Genomic DNA, 19,176 nt, shown 5'->3' with positions numbered 1-19,176 from the left:
ATTAGATTGGTCCTTCCTCTTCGCCACCCTAGAGACAATAGGCATTTCTGGCCCTTTCCTCCAAGCGATACGAGCACTATACTCTTCTCCAAACGCGGCGGTGAAATTGCCACATGCTACATCCCAAACCTTTTCTATATTCAATGGTACCCGCCAGGGCTGCCCGCTCTCTCCCCTCCTTTTTGTGCTTTGCGTAGAGCCACTGGCTTCATATATCAGGAAAAATCCAGATATACAGGGTATCATGGTAAGAGACAGGGAATTTAAGATATCCCTCTTCGCGGATGATGTTCTCCTGACTCTACGCAATCCACAAATATCCCTGCCTAATCTGCACTTGGTTCTGAAGGAATATAGTCGATACTCAGGTTATAAAATTAACAACTCTAAAACAGAAGCCTTGCCGATCAATCTAGCCCCAGCGCTCATAACAACCCTGCAATCTTCCTTTAAATATACTTGGAAGACAGATACAATAAAATACTTGGGCACTCGGATCTCTAGCTCATATACCTCACTGTACAAACATAATTATGTCCCCTTCTTTGAGGATATAAGCAAACTCATAGCTAGATGGTCTGTCCTACCCCTGTCGTTTTTTGGCAGGATATCGGCGGTTAAAATGAATATCCTACCAAAATACTTATACCTTCTGGAAACCCTCCCGGTCCCTATACCACGAAAAGACATCTGCAGATTTCAAACAGCACTACTGAAATACATTTGGGCGGGTAAAAGACATAGAATCCCAGTATCAGTCATGCTTACATCGGTGGGGGCGGGTGGATTAGCGGTTCCAGACGTTTACCGGTACTATTTAGCGGTACATTTGAGAAGGATACCATGTTGGACCTCTCTAAGGGCATATAATAAATGGACTGAGATTGAGAAACTGTGGATAGCACCTACACACCCAAATGCATTATTATGGTCGGGGACGACGGACACTTTAGCGACCCCCCTCCTACACACAATGACATTCACTAGGAATATCTGGAGGTTATCGAAGGCGAAATATGCATTATCTTCCTTAAAGTCCCTAATGACACCTTTCCTATATAACCCCTCCCTACCAGAGAGCCTCACTACAAAGATGTCACAACCATGGTCGAGAGCAGGATTATTTTACTTTGCTGATATAGTAGACCCTTGTCAACGCACAATTCTACCGTTTTCAACGTTGCAAGCTAAATACAATTTGCCCAACAACTCATACTACAGTTACATTCAAATCACACACTTTGCTAGCTCTATACGAACAGAACAGGGTTTCTCTAAGCCCACAGCCTTTGAAAGGCTCTGCAAAACAACTGTTTCAACTAGAGGGTTAATATCGGAGATGTATGCTATTCTGGCAGACTCCCCCCTTCAAGAGCCAGCCAGACATAGATACATGGCCAGGTGGGAGGCATATTTGGGTAGGGAGTTACCCAGGTCGCTGTGGCAAATCATCTGGTCCCAGGCAGCGAAGTCATCTTTATGTGCGGCTTATAAGGAGAACCAGTATAAAATTTTAATGCATTGGTATCACACCCCGGAATTCCTCCATCGCATTTACCCGTTGGTATCGGATAGGTGCTGGAGATGCCACGGCGACGTGGGGACACTTCCTCATATTTTTTGGGACTGCAAACTAGTGCGACCCTTTTGGGGGGAAGTAGAAAATCTCATTCAAGAAGTATTTGGGAATAGACCTGCGAACCAAGCATTGACTTATCTTTTAAATGTGCCTCCGAAGGGTTGGGGGAAAGTTCAGTCCCGGTTACTTCTACATATACTGACAGCAGCGAAATGTCTTATTGCGGCCAATTGGAAACGTAAAACGCCTCCTACGCTAGAAGCCCTTTACAACAGAATAAAGGAGGTCAAGAGATTGGAATCATTGACGGCCTCACTGAATAATTGCGTAGACCGCTTTACAAGTGTGTGGAGGTTTTGGGACATGTACGATTCCTCTAGACCTCCATGAGAGAGAAAGACCACTGTTCTTAAAGTACATCCAGGTTTAATATAGAGATTAAGATATCTCCTAAAGCTACAACTCCTACCTTATCCCTTCCCTATCCTAATGTGTCTGTCGATTGTCGTGTTAATATTGTTGGAATTAATCTTTATTTTGTGTAGGCGAGAGATACAACTGTGAATTGAGGAACGAGTTAAAACTTCATATCCTTTATTTCATACTCAGAACAGACAATAACCTCTTTAATGTTTCTCGGATATATAAGCGGACAGAGGGCAATTTGCATATGGAATCCATATGCTACACTGGGGTAATAAGATGTTGACGTCTGTAAAAATGACCAATATACTATGCAAAATGTTGTCGCCTTTATCCGAATAAGATGTATCTACTTGTCTGAATTTACTACGGTTTGTATATTTATGTTATGATAAATGAAAATAAAAAACATACAATTAAAAAAAAAAAAAAAGGATTTTAAATGTTGCAATTGTTATTCAATATTATATCCCTTTGCATCCAAATCCGCCGCAGAATACACATGTAAAACAATCAGATTTTGCTGCAGATTCAATACAGTCAAATCTGGGACGTAAAGTTATACTACACATGAATCCACCCCTATCCTTTCCACCATCCAAAACATAATTCTAACCTCAAGACAATTGTGTTTTCAGGCTAAATGCCCTGAGCTAGTGACACAAATGACACCCTTGAACGGTTTTAAATTGTAGTGCCTATAGCTGACTTTCCCAACATTAGGGCTGTAAAATATCGACTACTGTGTTGTCTCTAGTACTTTGCCTACAGACAATCTAAACACAGAACTGCCACATGACAGTTCCCATAAAACCAATTAACCTCACATAGCAGTGCCCACAAAGTATTTACTGTTACACCAGTGTCCATACAAGTATGTCAGCCACAGCAGTTCCCATATAAATCTGCCAGTCAAAATGTCCATATAATACATGACGCTTATTTCTTCCACTGTCCTGTACTTCTCTCAACTCCCCTAACAGGAATTTACATGCAAGCGGCCAATCAGCTTCTCTGATCAGTAACTATCTCTTCCTGTTCCCATTTCTGCAATCACAGGTCGGCTCTGAAAAAGAGGTCAGGTAGAAAGGATCACAGATGTATTGAGTTTTGGGAAAGTTGCAGGAATCCAGGACTATCTCACTGTTTCCGGGATACTTGGGATAGTTATGGCTAGGCAAACTGCTCTTTTTATATAATATGTGAAAACATTATGACAAATAAATTTATTTTATTTAAAAATGTGTTTTCAATTTATTAGGAAAAAATAAAATGTCTTTTAAGTAGATGAAGTATTCAATTTTTACATGTGACTTAATGTATTCTGGATTCTATATATTAAGAAATACAGTATTTCAGGTCATTGTGCTATTTGCATGCACATTCTCTTAACCCCTTAACGCTCCAGGACATACTATTATGTCATGGTAAGTGCATCGTTCGCGCTCCATGACATAATAGAATGTCATGGATGAAACGCGTTCATGAGCTGTGATAGCTGCTGTTTCCGACAGCAGGCTATCACAGCTCAATGTGCAGGGACCGATCGCGGTGGTCCCCGCAGATTAACCCCTCAGAAGCCGCGTTCAATAGCGATCGCGGCTTCTTGGGGGTTAAACCGCCATCGACGGCCCGCTACATGATGGACTCCGGATACGCCATTGACGGAAGCCTAGTGGGTCCTGACAGAGTCAGGACCCACTATGCTTGCTGTCAGTGAGTAGCTGACAGTTCTAATACACTGCACTACGCATATATTGCAGTGTATTAGAATAGCGATCAGGGCCTCCTGCCCTCAAGTCCACTAGTGGGACAAAGTAAAAAAGTAAAAAAAAGTTGTGTAAAAATAAGAAAATAAAAGTTTTAAAAGTGATAAAAGTAAAAATCCCCCCTTTTCCCTTATCAGTCTTTATTATTAAAATAAACAAATAAACTATACATAATTGGTATCGCCACGTCCGTAACGGCCTGACCTACAAAATTATTTCGTTATTTATCCCGCACGGTGAACGCCATAAAAGAAAATAATAAACCGTACCAGAATGACAATTTTTTGGTCACTTCACCTCCTAAAAAATGGAATAAAAAGAGTTCAAAAAGTTGCATGTACCTAAAAATGGTCCTGATCGAAACTACAGTTCGTTACGCAAAAAACAAGTCCTTGCACGGCTTTCTTGATGGAAAAATAAAAAAGTTATGGCTCCTAGAATAAGGCAACACAAAAAGTAAATTATTTTTTACAAAAAGTATTTTATTGTGCAAACGCCATAAGACATAAAAAAAGATAAACATCTGGTATCGCCATAATCGTATCGCCCCGCAGAATAAAGTGAATATGTCATTTAAAGCGCACGGTGAACGCTGTAAAAAAATAGAATAAAAAAACAATAGTAGAATTTCTGTTTTTTAGTCACCACGCCTCTTAAAAATAGAATAAAAACTGATCAAAAAGTTGCATGCACCCCATGAAAACTGCAATGAATTCCTCAAGGGGTCTAGTTTCCAAAATGGGGTCACTTTTCGGGGGTTTCCACGGTTTTGGCACCACAAGACCTCTTCAAACCGGACAATGAAATGGAAGTCTCATAATCCTCTTGGTGCTCTTTTGCTTCGGAGGCCGGTACTTCAGTCCATTATCACACTAGGGCCACATGTGGGATATTTCTCTAAACTGCAGAATCTGGGCAATAAGTATTGAGTTGCGTTTCTCTGGTAAAACCTTCTGTTTTATAGAAACATTTTTAATAAAAAGGATTTTCTGACAAAAAAAAATATTTCAATTTCACCTCTACTTTGCTCTAAATTTCCGTGAAACACCTAAAGACTTCATAAACTTTCTAAATGCTGTTGTGAATACATTGAGGGGTCTAGTTTCTAAAATAGGGTGTTTGATAGGGGTTTCTAATATATGGGCCCCTCAAAGCAACTTCAGAACTGAACTGGAACCTAAAAAAAAATAAAAACGAGGCAATACTTCGCTTCTTACATTATACTGATAATGAGCCGTGCCCACCCCGAGATGACCCCAGTTTTGACCGTTTGTATAAACGGAGACCCCTATTAGACCGTTTCAGTGCCCAGTTTTCCCAAGCATACACCCCCGAGAAGTGTATTTCTATTGATGAGTCCTTGGTACATTTTAAAGGGAGGCTTCAATTTCGCCAGTACCTGCCGAGTAATTTAGGATATATGAAGGGAAGGACAGCAGTATTCAGCCCCCAGAATTCCCCCCCTTACTGGGAGTTAATGCAAAAATTGTGTGGGATTTGGTGCACCCACTGCTGGATCAGGGTTACCGCCTCTACCTGGATAATTTTTATACCAGCATCCCAATCTTCAACTGCCTCGCTTCCAGAAGTCCTGCGGCATGCGGCACTGCTAGAAGAAATCTGAGAGGCCTCCCTAAGACTCTGCAGGGCAAACACTCAGAAGGGGTGAGAGCAGGGCACAATCTAGCAGCAACATATTGTGTGTCACGTACAAGACAAGAGAGATGTCCCACCAGTACCCATGTACCTGTACGAGGTATCAGTACAGAGACCCCCAAACCAGACTGCATCCTGGACTACAATAGGTAAATGGGAGGGGTGGACTTGTCAGATCAAGTCCTGAAGCCCTACAGCGCAATGCGGTATGGTATAAGAAGCTGGCCGTGCACATCATACAGATGGCATTGTACAATGCGTACGTGCTACGTCGATGTACAAGCCAGAGGGGAACTTTCCTGGAATTTCAAGAAGTGGTTATCAAGAAACTAATCTTTAGGGACCAAGAAGGGGGGGCACCTAGTACTTCTGGAAGCGGGGCCACACGCATCGTACCAGGGCAACACTTTCCAGGAGAAGTTCCCCAAACTGGCAAGAAGGGAAAAAGTCAAAAGAGGTGCAAAGTCTGCTATAAGAGGGGGATAAGGGAGGACACAATATATCAATGTGACACGTGTCCCGAATAATCAGAGCCCTGTATGAAAGAGTGTTTTAAAATTTATCATACATCCCTTGATTTTTAATCTACCCCAGTTTTACTTACCCTGATGCACTACGCACAGCTTATCACCCTCGTCTTTCCCTTCTGAGCCTTGCTGCGTGCCCAGGCAGCTGTTAACAGCCACATTGAGGGTATTGCCATACCCAGGAGAACCCACATTACAGTTTATGGGGTGTATGTCTCTGGTCAAAATGCTTACGACACCTCTAGATGAATGCCTTAAGGGGTGTCGTTTTTAAAATGGGGTCACTTCTTGGGGGTTTCAACTGTACTGGTACCTCAGGGGCTTCTGCATACATGACTTAGCACCAGAAAATCCCCAGTAGGCAAAATGGTGGTCCTTTCCTTTTGAGCCCCCCCATGGGCCCAAACTGCAGTTTATCACCACAACTGGGGTATTGTCGCACTCAGGACAAATTGGGCAAGAAAATTGGCTATTTTATTCCTTGTGAAAATTTGAAATTTTTTGCCAAAACGACATCTCATTGGGAAAAATTACATTCACAGCCCAATTCAAATAAATTCTGTGAAAAAACTGTGGGGTCTAAATTGTCACAACACTCATAAATGAATTCCTTGAGGGGTGTAGTTTCCAAAATGGGGTCCCTTCTGGTGGGTTTCCATTGCTTTGATACCTCTGGGGCTCTGCAAATGCGACATGGCACCCGAAAACCAATCCAGCAAAATCTGGACTCCATAGAACAAATAGCCCTCCCATGGGCCCAAATGGCAGTTTATCACCACAAATGGGGTATTGCCGCACTCAGGACAAATTGGGCAACAAAATGGGGTATTTTATTCCTTGTGAAAATAAGAATTTTTTAGCTAAAATGACATATTATTGGAAAAAATTACATTTTTTTTAATTCACAGCCCAATTCAAATAAATTCTGTGTAAAAACTGTGGGGTCTAAATGGTCACAACACCCATAAATGAATTCCTTGAGGTGTGTAGTTTGCAAAATGGGGTCACTTTTGGGGGATTCCTAATGTTTTGGCACCTCAACACCTCTTCAAACCTGGCATGCTGCCTAAAATATATTCTAATAAAAAAAGAGGCCTCAAAATGCACTAGGTGCTTCTTTGCTTCTGGGGCTTGTGTTTTAGTCCACGACCGCACTAGAGCCACATGTGGGACATTTCTAAAAACTGCAGAATCTGGGCAATACATATTTAGTAGTGTTTCTCTGGTAAAACCTTCTGTGTTACAGAAAAAAATGGAATAAAATTGAAATTCAGCAAGAAAAATGAAATTTGCAAATCCACTTTGATTTAATTCCTGTGAAATGCATAAAGGATTAAAAAAAAATCTAAATGCTGTTTTGAATACTTTGAGGGGTCTAGTTTTTAAAATGGGGTGTTTTATGGGGGTTTCTAATACATAGGCCCCTCAAAGCCACTTCAGAACTGAACAGATACCTTAAAAAAAAAAAGGCTTTTGAAATTTTCTTAAAAATATGAGAAATTGCTGTTTATGTTCTAAGCCTTGTAACGTCCAAGAAAAATAAAAGAATGCTCAAAAAACGATGCCAATCTAAAGTAGACATATGGGAAATGTGAACTAGTCACTATTTTGGGTGGTATAACCATCTGTTTTACAAAGATGCATTTAAATTCCGAAAAATGCTATTTTTTTCAAAATTTTCTCTAGATTTTGCAATTTTTCACAAATAAACACTGAATATATCGACCAAATTTTACCACTAACATGAAGCCCAATGTCTCACGAGAAAACATTCACAGAATCGCTTGGATAGGTTTAAGCATTCCGACGTTATTACCACATAAAGTGAAATATGTCAGATTTGAAAAATGGGCTCTGAGCCTTAAGGCCAAAACTAGGCTGCGTCCTTAAGGGGTTAAAAAGATTTTTGTACCTGTTAAGTTGGTTCTAGGGTGCCCTCTCAACACCAAGGCTTTGTACACAAGTTTGTAGTTAATGTTAGACAATTCAGCAATAAACGTAAGCTTATTTTTCTTTATTTGAAATATGCAGCATTGGCGGTATTGGGTCTGTATTTTCCTCACTGAAGTCAATGGCACCTAAAATGAATAATGTTTCGATCCATGATTACCTATTTGAACTATGTATCCGTTGGGGGAAAAAAAGCTATTAAAAGTAATTAAAGGAAGGATGGGAATAGTAATGAAGAAAAATGTCACTGTCCGCAGGTTTCTATACATGATAAAATAAACAATGTTGCTACTGGTTGAGACAGGAATATCTGGGTATCAGAGAGTAAAGGGACCCCAAATACATGGCTCATATACATATTTAAAGCGGAGCTGTCACTAGGTCATATAAGTTGAACTGGGTAACTGACCCGAATAGTGCTGTCTCCTTGATTCCAGTGCCGATTTTTTTTTTCTGGACCCCCTCTGTTCCAGAGATATGGCCCACAGTTGTGGGTGCTCTCTATATGCTAATTTTCTGTAGTTCGCCAACAGAGCATGAGCTACCCTCAAGCTGCCTCACGCTGATTGGTCAGTATCTAAGGTAGGGACGCTAATTCTATCCCTTTAGCGAACTACAGAAAATTAGTTTATAGGGAGCCAAAACAACAGTGGGCCATATCTCTGGAATGGGGGCCCAGGAAAATAAACAGCACTGGAATCGGAGACCGTGCTATTTAGGTCAGTTATCCAGTTCTTTGACACATCATAGTAGCTGACAGTGGAAGGGACAACAACTAGTCACTGGTCTGCTAACATGCCTGTGCATGAAGGGTAGGCTACATTTTACTTTATGCTACATACTCTGTCACCCAAATGCTGCCATTGAATGTTCCTTTATCATTAAATGAGCCTACTTTTAAAGTGAAAAACAAAAATTGCCAGAGGGCAAGAAGAAACTTTTTTTCCTCACTACTTAAATACTAAGTTAAATAAAACTTAACTTTTATTAGAGACGCTACGGCCAGTAATTGATTCAAAATAAATTTCAGTCCCTAGACTAGTGAATAGATAGTTATTATATATGTAATAGATATAGTATTGGTGGTTCTGCTGGTTGCAGTGGTACAACACTCAGTACTCTGTGCAGAGATGTTTTTAACTGTGGCTGCAGTCTGCTGTAGGGTTAGAACTTAGTGCTAGGAATGTCACATTGGGATTAAAATCATAGCATGTAGCCCCCTATGATCTTTCTGAACCAATCATCCAAACAATGTTAAAAGGCAAGAAACCTCAATCGCCCAAGGTCTACCACCGTACATAGCCTATATCCATGGGTGTGAACAGAAAAAGTTCTGTCGCATGGTATGTTCCTCACCTAGAATTCTCTCCTTCCTGCAGTCGGGTCTGGATCAAGGCCTTTGCTTAGCTTAGTTTCTCTTCTTCCCTCTGCACTTTCTATCCTTTTTCAGTGAATATTGGCCTTCCCTTTTCTAGGTATAGTCCTTCTTGCAGGGTGTGGTTTTACAATGTTATTCCTCCCTTTAGACTCAGCCCTGGGGTCTTAACCTGTGGGCGCTTCATGTTTCCTCTTTGAGCCCTTTCAGAGCATTTTGCTACATTTTCTTTCACTGAAGGCTGTTTTCTTGTGGCCATCACCCCCATCAGACAGGTATCAGAACTGGCTGCTCTATCTTGTAAGTGACCCTTCCTAGTCATCCATGGGAATATGATGGTTTTCTGTCCCTTTCTGTCTTTTCTCCCGAAAGTGGCTTCTGTCGTTCAATTCAATAAGTGTGAAGACGAAAAAAGGGATCCGCTGAAGTTGCTTCTTCAAATTAAAGAACTCTGCTGGAGCACCAATGTCCTTTCAGTAAAATCTTTTCTATTTTGCTTTTTGACAGTTTAACACATTTCAGAGTAGGATCTGCTCCTTCCTCAGACACCTGACTGACCAGTACCAGAACCGTTCCATTGGGATTGATCCATGGCGGCATCTTCCTATTTTCTGAAAAGCGATACGCAAGCAGCATTGTTGTGTGTGGAGCACAACAACACCACAAGGCACACGCTCACGCTTTGCTAATACTGTCCGGTTTTATCGCATTTAATGCCCTATGTAGCACTCTCCATTTTATTAATTAATTTCCATCGTCCTCTGCTCCTTCCGATCCAACCCGAGGGAGCGTGCCCTGCAGTGTCTGGATGAGGTAAGAGCAGGCTGCATCTGTCTGGCTGCGCCTCTCTTTGTTTTTCCTTAAAGAGGCTCTGTCACCAGATTATAAGTGCCCTATCTCCTACATCAGGGGTCTCAAGCACGTGGCCCGCGGGCCGCATGCGGCCCTGAGGCTGTCATATGCGGCATGCGGGACACAGCGGCTAGTACAGGCTCTGCTCTGGGACTCTGTGGAATTCCCTGACATCGCTGCCATATATGGACAGTGTTGTCAGGGTTTTCCCCAGAGCCGGAGTCCCGGGCAGAGCGCTAGTATAGGCTCTGCTCCGGGACTCTGTGGAATTCCCTGACATCGCTGTCCATATATGGACAGTGTTGTCGGGGTCTTCCCCAGAGCGGAGTCCCGGACAGAGCACTAGTATAGGCTCCGCTCCGGGACTCTGTGGAATCCCCCTGACATCGCTGTCCATATATGGACACGCAATGTCTGGGGCTTTTCCAGAGCCGGTGTCCCAGGCAGAGTGCTAGTATAGGCTCTGCTCCGGGACTCTGTGGAATTTCCTGACATCACTGTCCATATATGGACAGTGTTGTCAGGGTCTTCCCCAGAGCGGAGTCCCGGGCAGAGCGCTAGTATAGGCTCTGCTCCGGGACTCTGTGGAATCCCCTGACATCGCAATCCACATATGGACAGCAATGTCTAGGGCTTCCCCAGAGCTTGACAGTGATGTCGGGAGCACAGCTGGAGTCCCAGTAGGAACACTACTAGTGCTCTGCCCAGGACTCCAGCTCTGGAGTTGCCCCTGACATCTCTGGCCATATATGTATAGACAGTGATGTCAGTGACTCCTCCAGCAGAGGAATCCCCGACCAAAGCATCGGCAATGCTCTGGCTGGGGATTCCACTCCTAGAGGGAGCCCCAATGGAGCTATCTACTGGAGGGGGGGGGGGGGGTGTGGCAGCATCTACAGAGGGCACTGTGGCAGCATCTGCAGTGGGCACTGTGACAGCATCTACAGAGGGCACTGTGACAGCATCTACAGAGGGCACTGTGGCAGTATCTACAGAGGGCACTGTGGAATTATCTACAAAGGCCACTGCAATTATATACAGAGGGCACTGTGGCATTATCTACGGGTGGGTGTGTGGCAGTATCTACAGAGGACATTGTGGCATTATCTAGGGTATGTGGCATTATCTACAGAGGGTACTGTAGCATTTTCTACAGAGGGTACTGTGGCATTATCTACAGAGTGCACTGTGGCAGTATCAACAGGGGGTACTGTGGCATTATCTAAAGAGGGCTCTATGGCACTATTTAAAAAGGGGCTGCCTAATCTTGACATTTGTGTGTCTGCCAAACGCTGCCAATTGAGACGCCGGACTGCATTTAGCGACACTTAAACTGGAAAACTGGATTGTTAAAATAAGCATGTGGAGTAAACGCGCAAATTTCCGTTAAGTTTAAACCTAGCGCTATTATTATAGTAATGTAGTATTGTTATAGTAATGTAGTATTATTATAGTAGTTCAAATAACTAATTGATTAACAATAATTTTGTATTGTATCAAATTTGAAAGTAATGCGGCCCGTCAACTTCAGATTTTTTCTATATGTAGCCCACTTACCCGGCCGAGTTTGAGACCCCTGTCCTACATTATCTGATTCACGCTCTAATGTAGATAACAATAGTGGCTTTTATTTTGGAAAAACAATCATTTTTTATCAAGTTATGAACAATTTCAGATTTATGCTAATTAGTTTATTAATGCCCAACTGGGCGTTTTTAACTTTTGACCAAGTGGGCGTTGTAAAGAGAAGTGTATGACACTGACCAATCAGCGTCATACACTTCTCTCCATTCATGTCCATTTGTACTCAGCACAGCGTGATCTCGCGAGATCACGCTGTGCTGTCCCATACACCCACATTAACTTTACTGAAGTGTCTTGAGGGAATAGACATTGCCTCCAGCCAGGACGCGATGTATATTTAGACTCCAGACACTTCGGTAAAGTTTCTTCGTGATCTCGCGAGTACAAATGGACATGAATGGAGAGAAGTGTATGACGCTGATTGGTCAGCATCATACACTTCTCTTTATAATGCTCTCTTGGTCAAAAGTTGAAAACGCCCAGTTGGGCATTAATTATCATAAATCTAAAATTGTTCATAACTTGATAAAAAATGATCGTTTTTCAAAATAAAAGCCTGTTGTTATCTACATTACTTGAGTATAAAAGACCACCAATTTTGAAACAAAAGGTATTTTTATTTTGTTTTTAATTCCAGTGGCAGAGTGCGACCTTTCGGTCTATGCGTCCTTCATCAGGCACTTAGCCGTGCTGGGAAACTGTATAGACGAGCGCTAGTGGTGCTGATAGCGGCTGGCCAGGAATAAAGCTCCTTACTCACCGTAAAATCCCTTTCTCGTTGAATTAATTGAGGGACACCAATCCTGCCCTGTTATTTTCCAGGCCCAGGAACATGGTTCTGGCTGTTTGTTGTTTTTTCTACTGGGTCCATGGATATGTTGTTGGGTTCTTTTCCTTCTACTGCTTCTGTACAAACTAAATAAGCCAGTGTCTGTGGGAAGAGTATGGCCTGCCTGGGCGGAACCAACACCTTTTCCTATAGTGTCAACCTCCTAGTGGCAAGGGCCTATACCCATGTTGCTGTATCCTCCAATGAATTTAACGAGAAAGGGATTTTACGGTGAGTACGGAAATCCATTTTTTGTGTGTAAAACTATAATGGAAAAGTGTGTAATACTAGTGTAGCATGTGGCTGCAAAATTTAAGAAATCGGAAATGGAAATGAAACAATACAGGTATCAACGAAAGAAATGGGTAGGAAAAAAATGAAAGTGATGCGCCTACAGTTCTGCCACATTTTGGGAAATGAGCATAAGGAGGACTGTAGAGTGGGAGCCCACATTTGCTGCAGCCACGTCATGCTCTCATACAAATAAATGTAGGTATTTTATACTGAAAAGCCACGCACATACACACGACTGGAGCAAAATAGATCCCTTGTAAATTATAGGTATCCCCATAGAGAAAGTCTAATAACCACCCAAGCCCCTACCACTCCACTACCACTCTCTGAATCTCCTCTTTTTCTGGAGGTTTCTTGGCAACCTGGGAGCGTTGGCAAGTATGCAAATATAGGGTTAATATTGCACTTATGGCTGTTCTAGGTGCTGTGAACATTGGGTGGGGGGCTTTCTGCCTCTTGTGGGTGCACTGTGGCTTGCTCTCTTATGAGGGGAACTCAAAAAAGAGCAAGTGAAAAATTGCTACAGTATTCATGAGTGTATCTATGAAATTATATATTTATTTTTGGAGGATGTTTATAATGTGTATTCTCTTATGTGCTCACACTAGTTCTATTATTATTATTATTAGATGTGGCAGACCGTTTCCTGGATCAGATATATTTCGGAGAAGAGTGTATAGCAGCGAGGTGCCTGTAGGGGGCAGTGTATAGTAACTGACATGCGCTGTAATGTGGATTACGCTTTAGGTTTTGGTCCATCTCATGACGAGCCACAGCCAGCGGCAAGCTGCGTATAGGAGGCTGTTGCTGAGCTGATATGGCGCTGTGCTGTGCAGGCGCTACGCTGGTCTCGTCTGCACGGCTCCTGCGCGGTGTAGTGGGGGCATCGCAGCTTGGCAGACCTGCACTATTCTACTGGTAAAGGCGTTTGTACAGGCGTTAACCCTTCATGTGCACGTGTAATATTGTCGCACTGTTTGTTTTGTCTATAAACAGACGTTTCACTTTAGAAGACGCAAAATGTAACTTATATGAGGGTGTTATTGACACTAGGAAACAACTTTCTCCTACAAGTAGATCTGATGGGCTTTCAAGTTTACGCAGGCTGGTAGTATTTTTACAGAACAATGCCCCTCTAAGACGCTTTGTTTAAAGTGGTGCTCCACCTGTTTTAGTTTGGGTTTTTTTCTGACAAGTTTGGGGTAAAGGGTGTAAACAACTGTTGACTTATATTAGCCAGATGTGTGTGTATATGTATCGTGCACGCTATGGAATCAGTCTCATGCGTATTCATGGGCTGGTGGCTCAAGCTCCATCATTGAAATAAGTGCATTGTAAAAGGGTTCTCAAAACTCTCATACTGAGCCAGTAATGCCCTATGTGTGCGCCTGGGTGATGTGTACAGAACCCACCACTGGCAGCACCGCACAGTACACGAGTTAAAAGAAAGGAGAAACACGTCCCGCCCCCCCACCCCCACCATTCCCTCATCGAAGCCAGTGTGTCCGTAGCCCCCCCCATCATAATAAAAACCTATACATACATACACACACACACGTTGCACTAAATCATTTTCATGTTATTGCAAATGAGATATGCTCCTTGGTTAAAATAACTTTTTAAAAATGATGAAGTACCGGTATTTTAACTTTATTAAAAAATATTTACTTTGGTGGACTGTCTCACATAGTCCTATGGAATGAAATCCCCTAACATGGTGCGGGCATAGCCTTTGGCTGTGTTCATATCATGAACATTTTAGCCTATGTTTAACGTATATGCTGGGAAAAGCTCCTGACACGTACGTTAAACGTAAGCGGTATAGATTCTTTAAATGTGGCATCCGTCACTACAGAGATTTGACTGAGGTTAAACATACACGTTATGATCTCTCATGACCTTCTTCATGACATATATGTTAAACAGATACCATTATAGTCCATGGCCAATATTAGGCATTCTTCTAACGCATACGACGCTCCTAGACTATAATGTTATCAGTTTACCATATTGAAAAATTAGTCTATTATAATATTTCATCCTCCAAAAAAAAAAAAAAAAGGTGTACTGGCGTATAAGCTAATGGAGCTCTATGGACACATTTAGCGCGTACATTGGTTTCTCAACGTACACGTTAAACGTAGGGCCAAAACATAATGTACACAGAGACTAGGGATGTTTTAAGAGTATCTCCAATGATGAAAGAACTGCATCTCCCGCCGAAATGTTTATATTGACAGAGATGCGGGCTGGTGGTCCGCATGTCTAAGGCAAAGTTATGGCTGCAAGAAGCCTTTCACCAGCTCCGAGACCACCCGCTTCTCCAGGATGCGTCTCTTACCACCATTTTACTTAATTGAAGGTACAATCTAAGTCAGGGCACAGCAGTAAGATAGGACTTTTATTTCCTCAATCCTTTGCCTGCTACCAGATATTAAATCTATAAATGTTTTTTTTATTTTTTTAGCACGGCGATTACATCTGGAAGAATGGAAGTTAATGGTGCCAATCTGCATTATCAGCGCACCGGATGTGGAGATCATGTGCTTCTATTACTTCCTGGTGCTCTAGGTGTGAATTTAACATAGACATGATAGTGTGGCTTCATGTGTGCCAGGTAAATGGTAATAGTCCCTGTACTAGGTGCAGCACTGATTGACTTCTCCATGGTAAGTAGGGTAGAAGCATACATTTAGCATCGAGCTCGGTGGATCGGGATCATGTACACTATGACCTTCTAGAGCGAAGATTTTCAGTAATCAACTGTGTGCCATAACCTACGTAGAGAAAAAAGGATCTACTACAGGGAGGGCAAGTTTAATCCTAACAACCAGCATAACCGAGCGCACGTTAGACAGCATATTTGCTACTGTCCCATTCATCTGATGGGGCTTGCAGAATTCCATACCCATGATGAAGAAATCATTCAGATGTATGAAACTAATTTTCAGTCGCAGAAACCCCTCCCTCTGTCAAGCTATTGACCGAGGCACATAGGGGGTTAAACGGCCAGGGTGTGAATATAACAATCAGCCCGCTAGGAGACCAGATTCCGTGGTCACTTAAGACAGGAAGTGTTGTCATTTGATTCACAGATCCAGGCAGGATGACCTCATCTTGAGCAGAAGGGGCATCACACGGGAAAATGTCTACAATCATACTACATGTCATAGCCTTGGGCTTTATGTGCACTTTATTTCAGAGAACAAGAACAATGGGTTCCTAGACACTCACTAGTGGATGTTTTCAGTGAGTCAAAAAGGACACTATCAAAACTGCTTCACAAATAAATCCATTCAATACTATGGAAGGATTTCTAGATAAAGCATTTTAAATGGTCCTATGGAAGCGAAGGAGGTCAATATCATAAACTGAATTATAGGATGCAAACCCCTAAAAAGTGGAAAAGAATGAAAGTAAAGAGATTTCCCCACAAGAGATTTATATGGCAAATATGTCTGATCAGTAGGAGTCCAACTTCTCGATTGTTTGTGAACTCTCAGAGTTTACTGTGCATGCTGGGCCACTTCTCTGCAGGGACTTGGCACATCTGCGGGTGTCTGTCTGAGGGATGGATATGCCATAAAAGTCCTTCATGAAAAACCCTTAAAGCATTAAAGACTAGATATAATTGCCACTGTCCCACTTATATGGGGGCTTTGCCCCGGGTGACTGGTTAGGATTTGCTACATGAATTACTTCTTATATAACCGCTACTTCTTAGTGTTTATCCAGCTTTTCTGTGTTACTAGGGAGCAGTCAAACTGACTTTGGACCACAACTTAAATTTCTTAATAAAGACATTTTCACTATCATTGGGTGGGACCCACGAGGATATGGACTCTCTATCCCACCAGCTCGAGACTATCCTGCAGACTTTTTTTCAAGGGATGCAAAAGACGCTGTCGATTTGATGCAGGTAAATTCATACAAATTGTATTAAATACTGTACATAAACTGATTTAGATTTCTTGTCTAGCTGACGTGTGTTAATGCATTAGGTATGTGAGGAAGATGAATTGGCAGACGTCTCAGATTAAGAATCCATATCATTCAAAGTATTTTTACCTTTAAGCAAGATAACTTGCTAAGGCTCCATGCACACGACTGTATTTATGTCCACCCGTAAATACTGGCGTAAATACGGGTCCTTGGTCACACGTATTCGACCCGTATTGCACCAGTATTTACGGACCCGTGCCCGTAAATACGGGTCCGGTGTCACCCATATTCCACCCGTATTTACGGGCACGTTTTTGGCTGCAAAATTGCACTGCACTAATCGGCAGCCCCTTCTCTCTATCAGTGCAGGATAGAGAGCAGGGACAGCCCTTTCTGTAATAAAAGTAAAAGAAATTCATACTTACCCGGCCGTTGTCTTGGTGGCACATCCCTCTCTTGACATCCAGTCCGACCTCCCTGGATGACGCGGCAGTCCATGTGACCGCTGCAGCAGTCACATGGGCTGTAACGTCATCCCAGGAGGTCGGACTGGAGGAAGAAGCAAGGAGTTCTGAGCAAGTATGAACGTCTTTTTTTTTTTTTTACAGCTTTATCTATATTGTGATCGGTAGCCACTGTCCAGGGTGCTGAAACAGTTACTGCCGATCGTTTAACTCTTTCAGCACCCTGGACAGTGACTATTTACTGATGTCGCCTAGCAACGCTCCCGTAATTACGGGTGCACACACGTAGTCACCCGTAATTACGCAAGCCCCATAGACTTCTATGGGCCTCCCCGTGCCGTAATTACGGCCTGAAATAGGACATGTTCTATATTTTTCAACGGCACGGGCACCTTCCCGTAAGCATACGGGGAGGTACCCGTGGCCAATAGAAGTCTATGGGCCCGTAATTACGGGAGTTTTTACGGTCGTGTGCATGGGGCCTTAGCCATTGAAATTACTTTGTACTGTCCTAATTCTAGACTGATTAAAAGTAGACGAGACGGGCAGAAGATGCCCCAAATTCATCACTGTGGTACATGCTGTGTGATGGATTTGAGATTTTGCTAGAGAATCCTTTCTAGGTTGGCTCACTTTATACCATTGTGTTGTCCCAAAATAATAGCGCACGCCATTAATAAATCTGTTGCATTTTAAGAATACACTTAGCCACGCCCATTTTTCTAGACTCCTTAGTGAGGTGTAAAGTATTTATAACACTTAAAGGGGTTATCCGGGGAACAAAATTGCATTGCAATAATATATTTATGTGAAACTAACATAACCTATTGGTACATTCCGGAAGAATTCTTGCCAGCGTACACATGTAAAGTGTATACTATAAACTATGTGGGGACAAGAACATATTCAAACCAAGTATATCTTGGTGCATTGACCCACAATACTTGGTACATAACCTACAGACTGTGATAGAAAAATAAAAATGTTATTAGAAATACCAACAATAAAAAATGAGCCATGCAAAGAGACGTCTGTTAATGCAGAGAGCTTCGTCCGAAGGTATTCCGCCGAAACGCTCGTCGGGTCTCACGTCTCTCTCTCTGCAGAGTGAACAACATGGGTATGTTTTTTTTTCACCTTCTTTATGCAGCTCTGTTCAGGCCCTTTAGTCATTCATGATTCTACTCGACTGTTACTTAAGTATTATACTTGCATCCTCATATATTGCTTTACCCCTTTATTGGGGTTTCACATGGCCTTCCAGATACACTCATATTTTATGTGTATTTTTCTGCATATTTCATGCCCTTTTTCTTGTATCGTTGCTTGTACATGCTCTCTGCATTGACAGACATCTCATTCATGCTTTGCATGACTCATTTTTTATTGGTATTTCTAATAAAATTTGTATTTTTCTCTTACATATTTGTTGTGTTAATTGTACCCCGCATTCTGTAGGTTATGTATTATGTGAAACTAAGTAACTTATATACTTCAATAAAAAATTCTGTACTAAATGGTGCAGTTCAAGCCTCATGAATTATTCAGGAAGTGCTGGAGCTTTTCTAATAATGATAACGCTCCGACACGGCCCCATGTGACTGAGCTCTTGCTTCATGTGCTGTTCGTGAACATGACCGCAAGAGGCTGTCACATTGCCTATTGCTTGAGTCCCGAGCAGAGCATCAGCTAGCGTTTTGCTCGGGACTCCAGCACTGCTTCCTACGTCCATATTTGGTCAGGGGTTTCCTATCGCTGGAGTCCCCGAGTAAAGCATCAGCTGATGCTCTGCCTGGGGACTCCACAACTTCTGCCGACGTCACTGTCCATATTTTAAAACGGACAGGCATCTGCTAGGCCATGCCTCTGGCATGACCTAGCAGGCATTCACTACATGCAGACCTGGGGGCCTTTATTAGGCCCCCGGCTGCC

General features: G+C 42.4%; 1 protein-coding gene across 6 annotated transcripts in view; it reads left to right on the top strand.

Moving 5' to 3' along the window:
- The first annotated feature begins 13,571 nt into the window (after window positions 1-13,571).
- BPHL (biphenyl hydrolase like) overlaps window positions 13,572-19,176 on the top strand; it is a 45,168-nt gene continuing 39,563 nt past the window's right edge. For 3 of the 6 annotated variants that reach the window (XM_075826685.1, XM_075826687.1, XM_075826684.1), the window contains exons 1-3: window positions 13,576-13,756; window positions 15,306-15,409; window positions 16,591-16,757. In XM_075826685.1, coding sequence (XP_075682800.1) covers window positions 13,656-13,756; window positions 15,306-15,409; window positions 16,591-16,757 — 372 coding nt within the window. In that variant the 5' untranslated portion in view covers window positions 13,576-13,655. Of the gene's footprint in view, window positions 13,757-13,795; window positions 13,947-15,305; window positions 15,410-16,590; window positions 16,758-19,176 lie in introns of those variants that run through there. The other 3 variants (XM_075826688.1, XM_075826689.1, XM_075826686.1) reach the window with 2 other exon arrangements.

The sequence above is a fragment of the Rhinoderma darwinii genome, chromosome 5, assembly GCF_050947455.1.
Source record: "Rhinoderma darwinii isolate aRhiDar2 chromosome 5, aRhiDar2.hap1, whole genome shotgun sequence".
Taxonomy (NCBI): domain Eukaryota; kingdom Metazoa; phylum Chordata; class Amphibia; order Anura; family Rhinodermatidae; genus Rhinoderma; species Rhinoderma darwinii.
The sequence above is the reverse complement of the archived record's forward strand: the minus strand, read 5'-3'. Positions and strand labels throughout refer to the sequence as shown.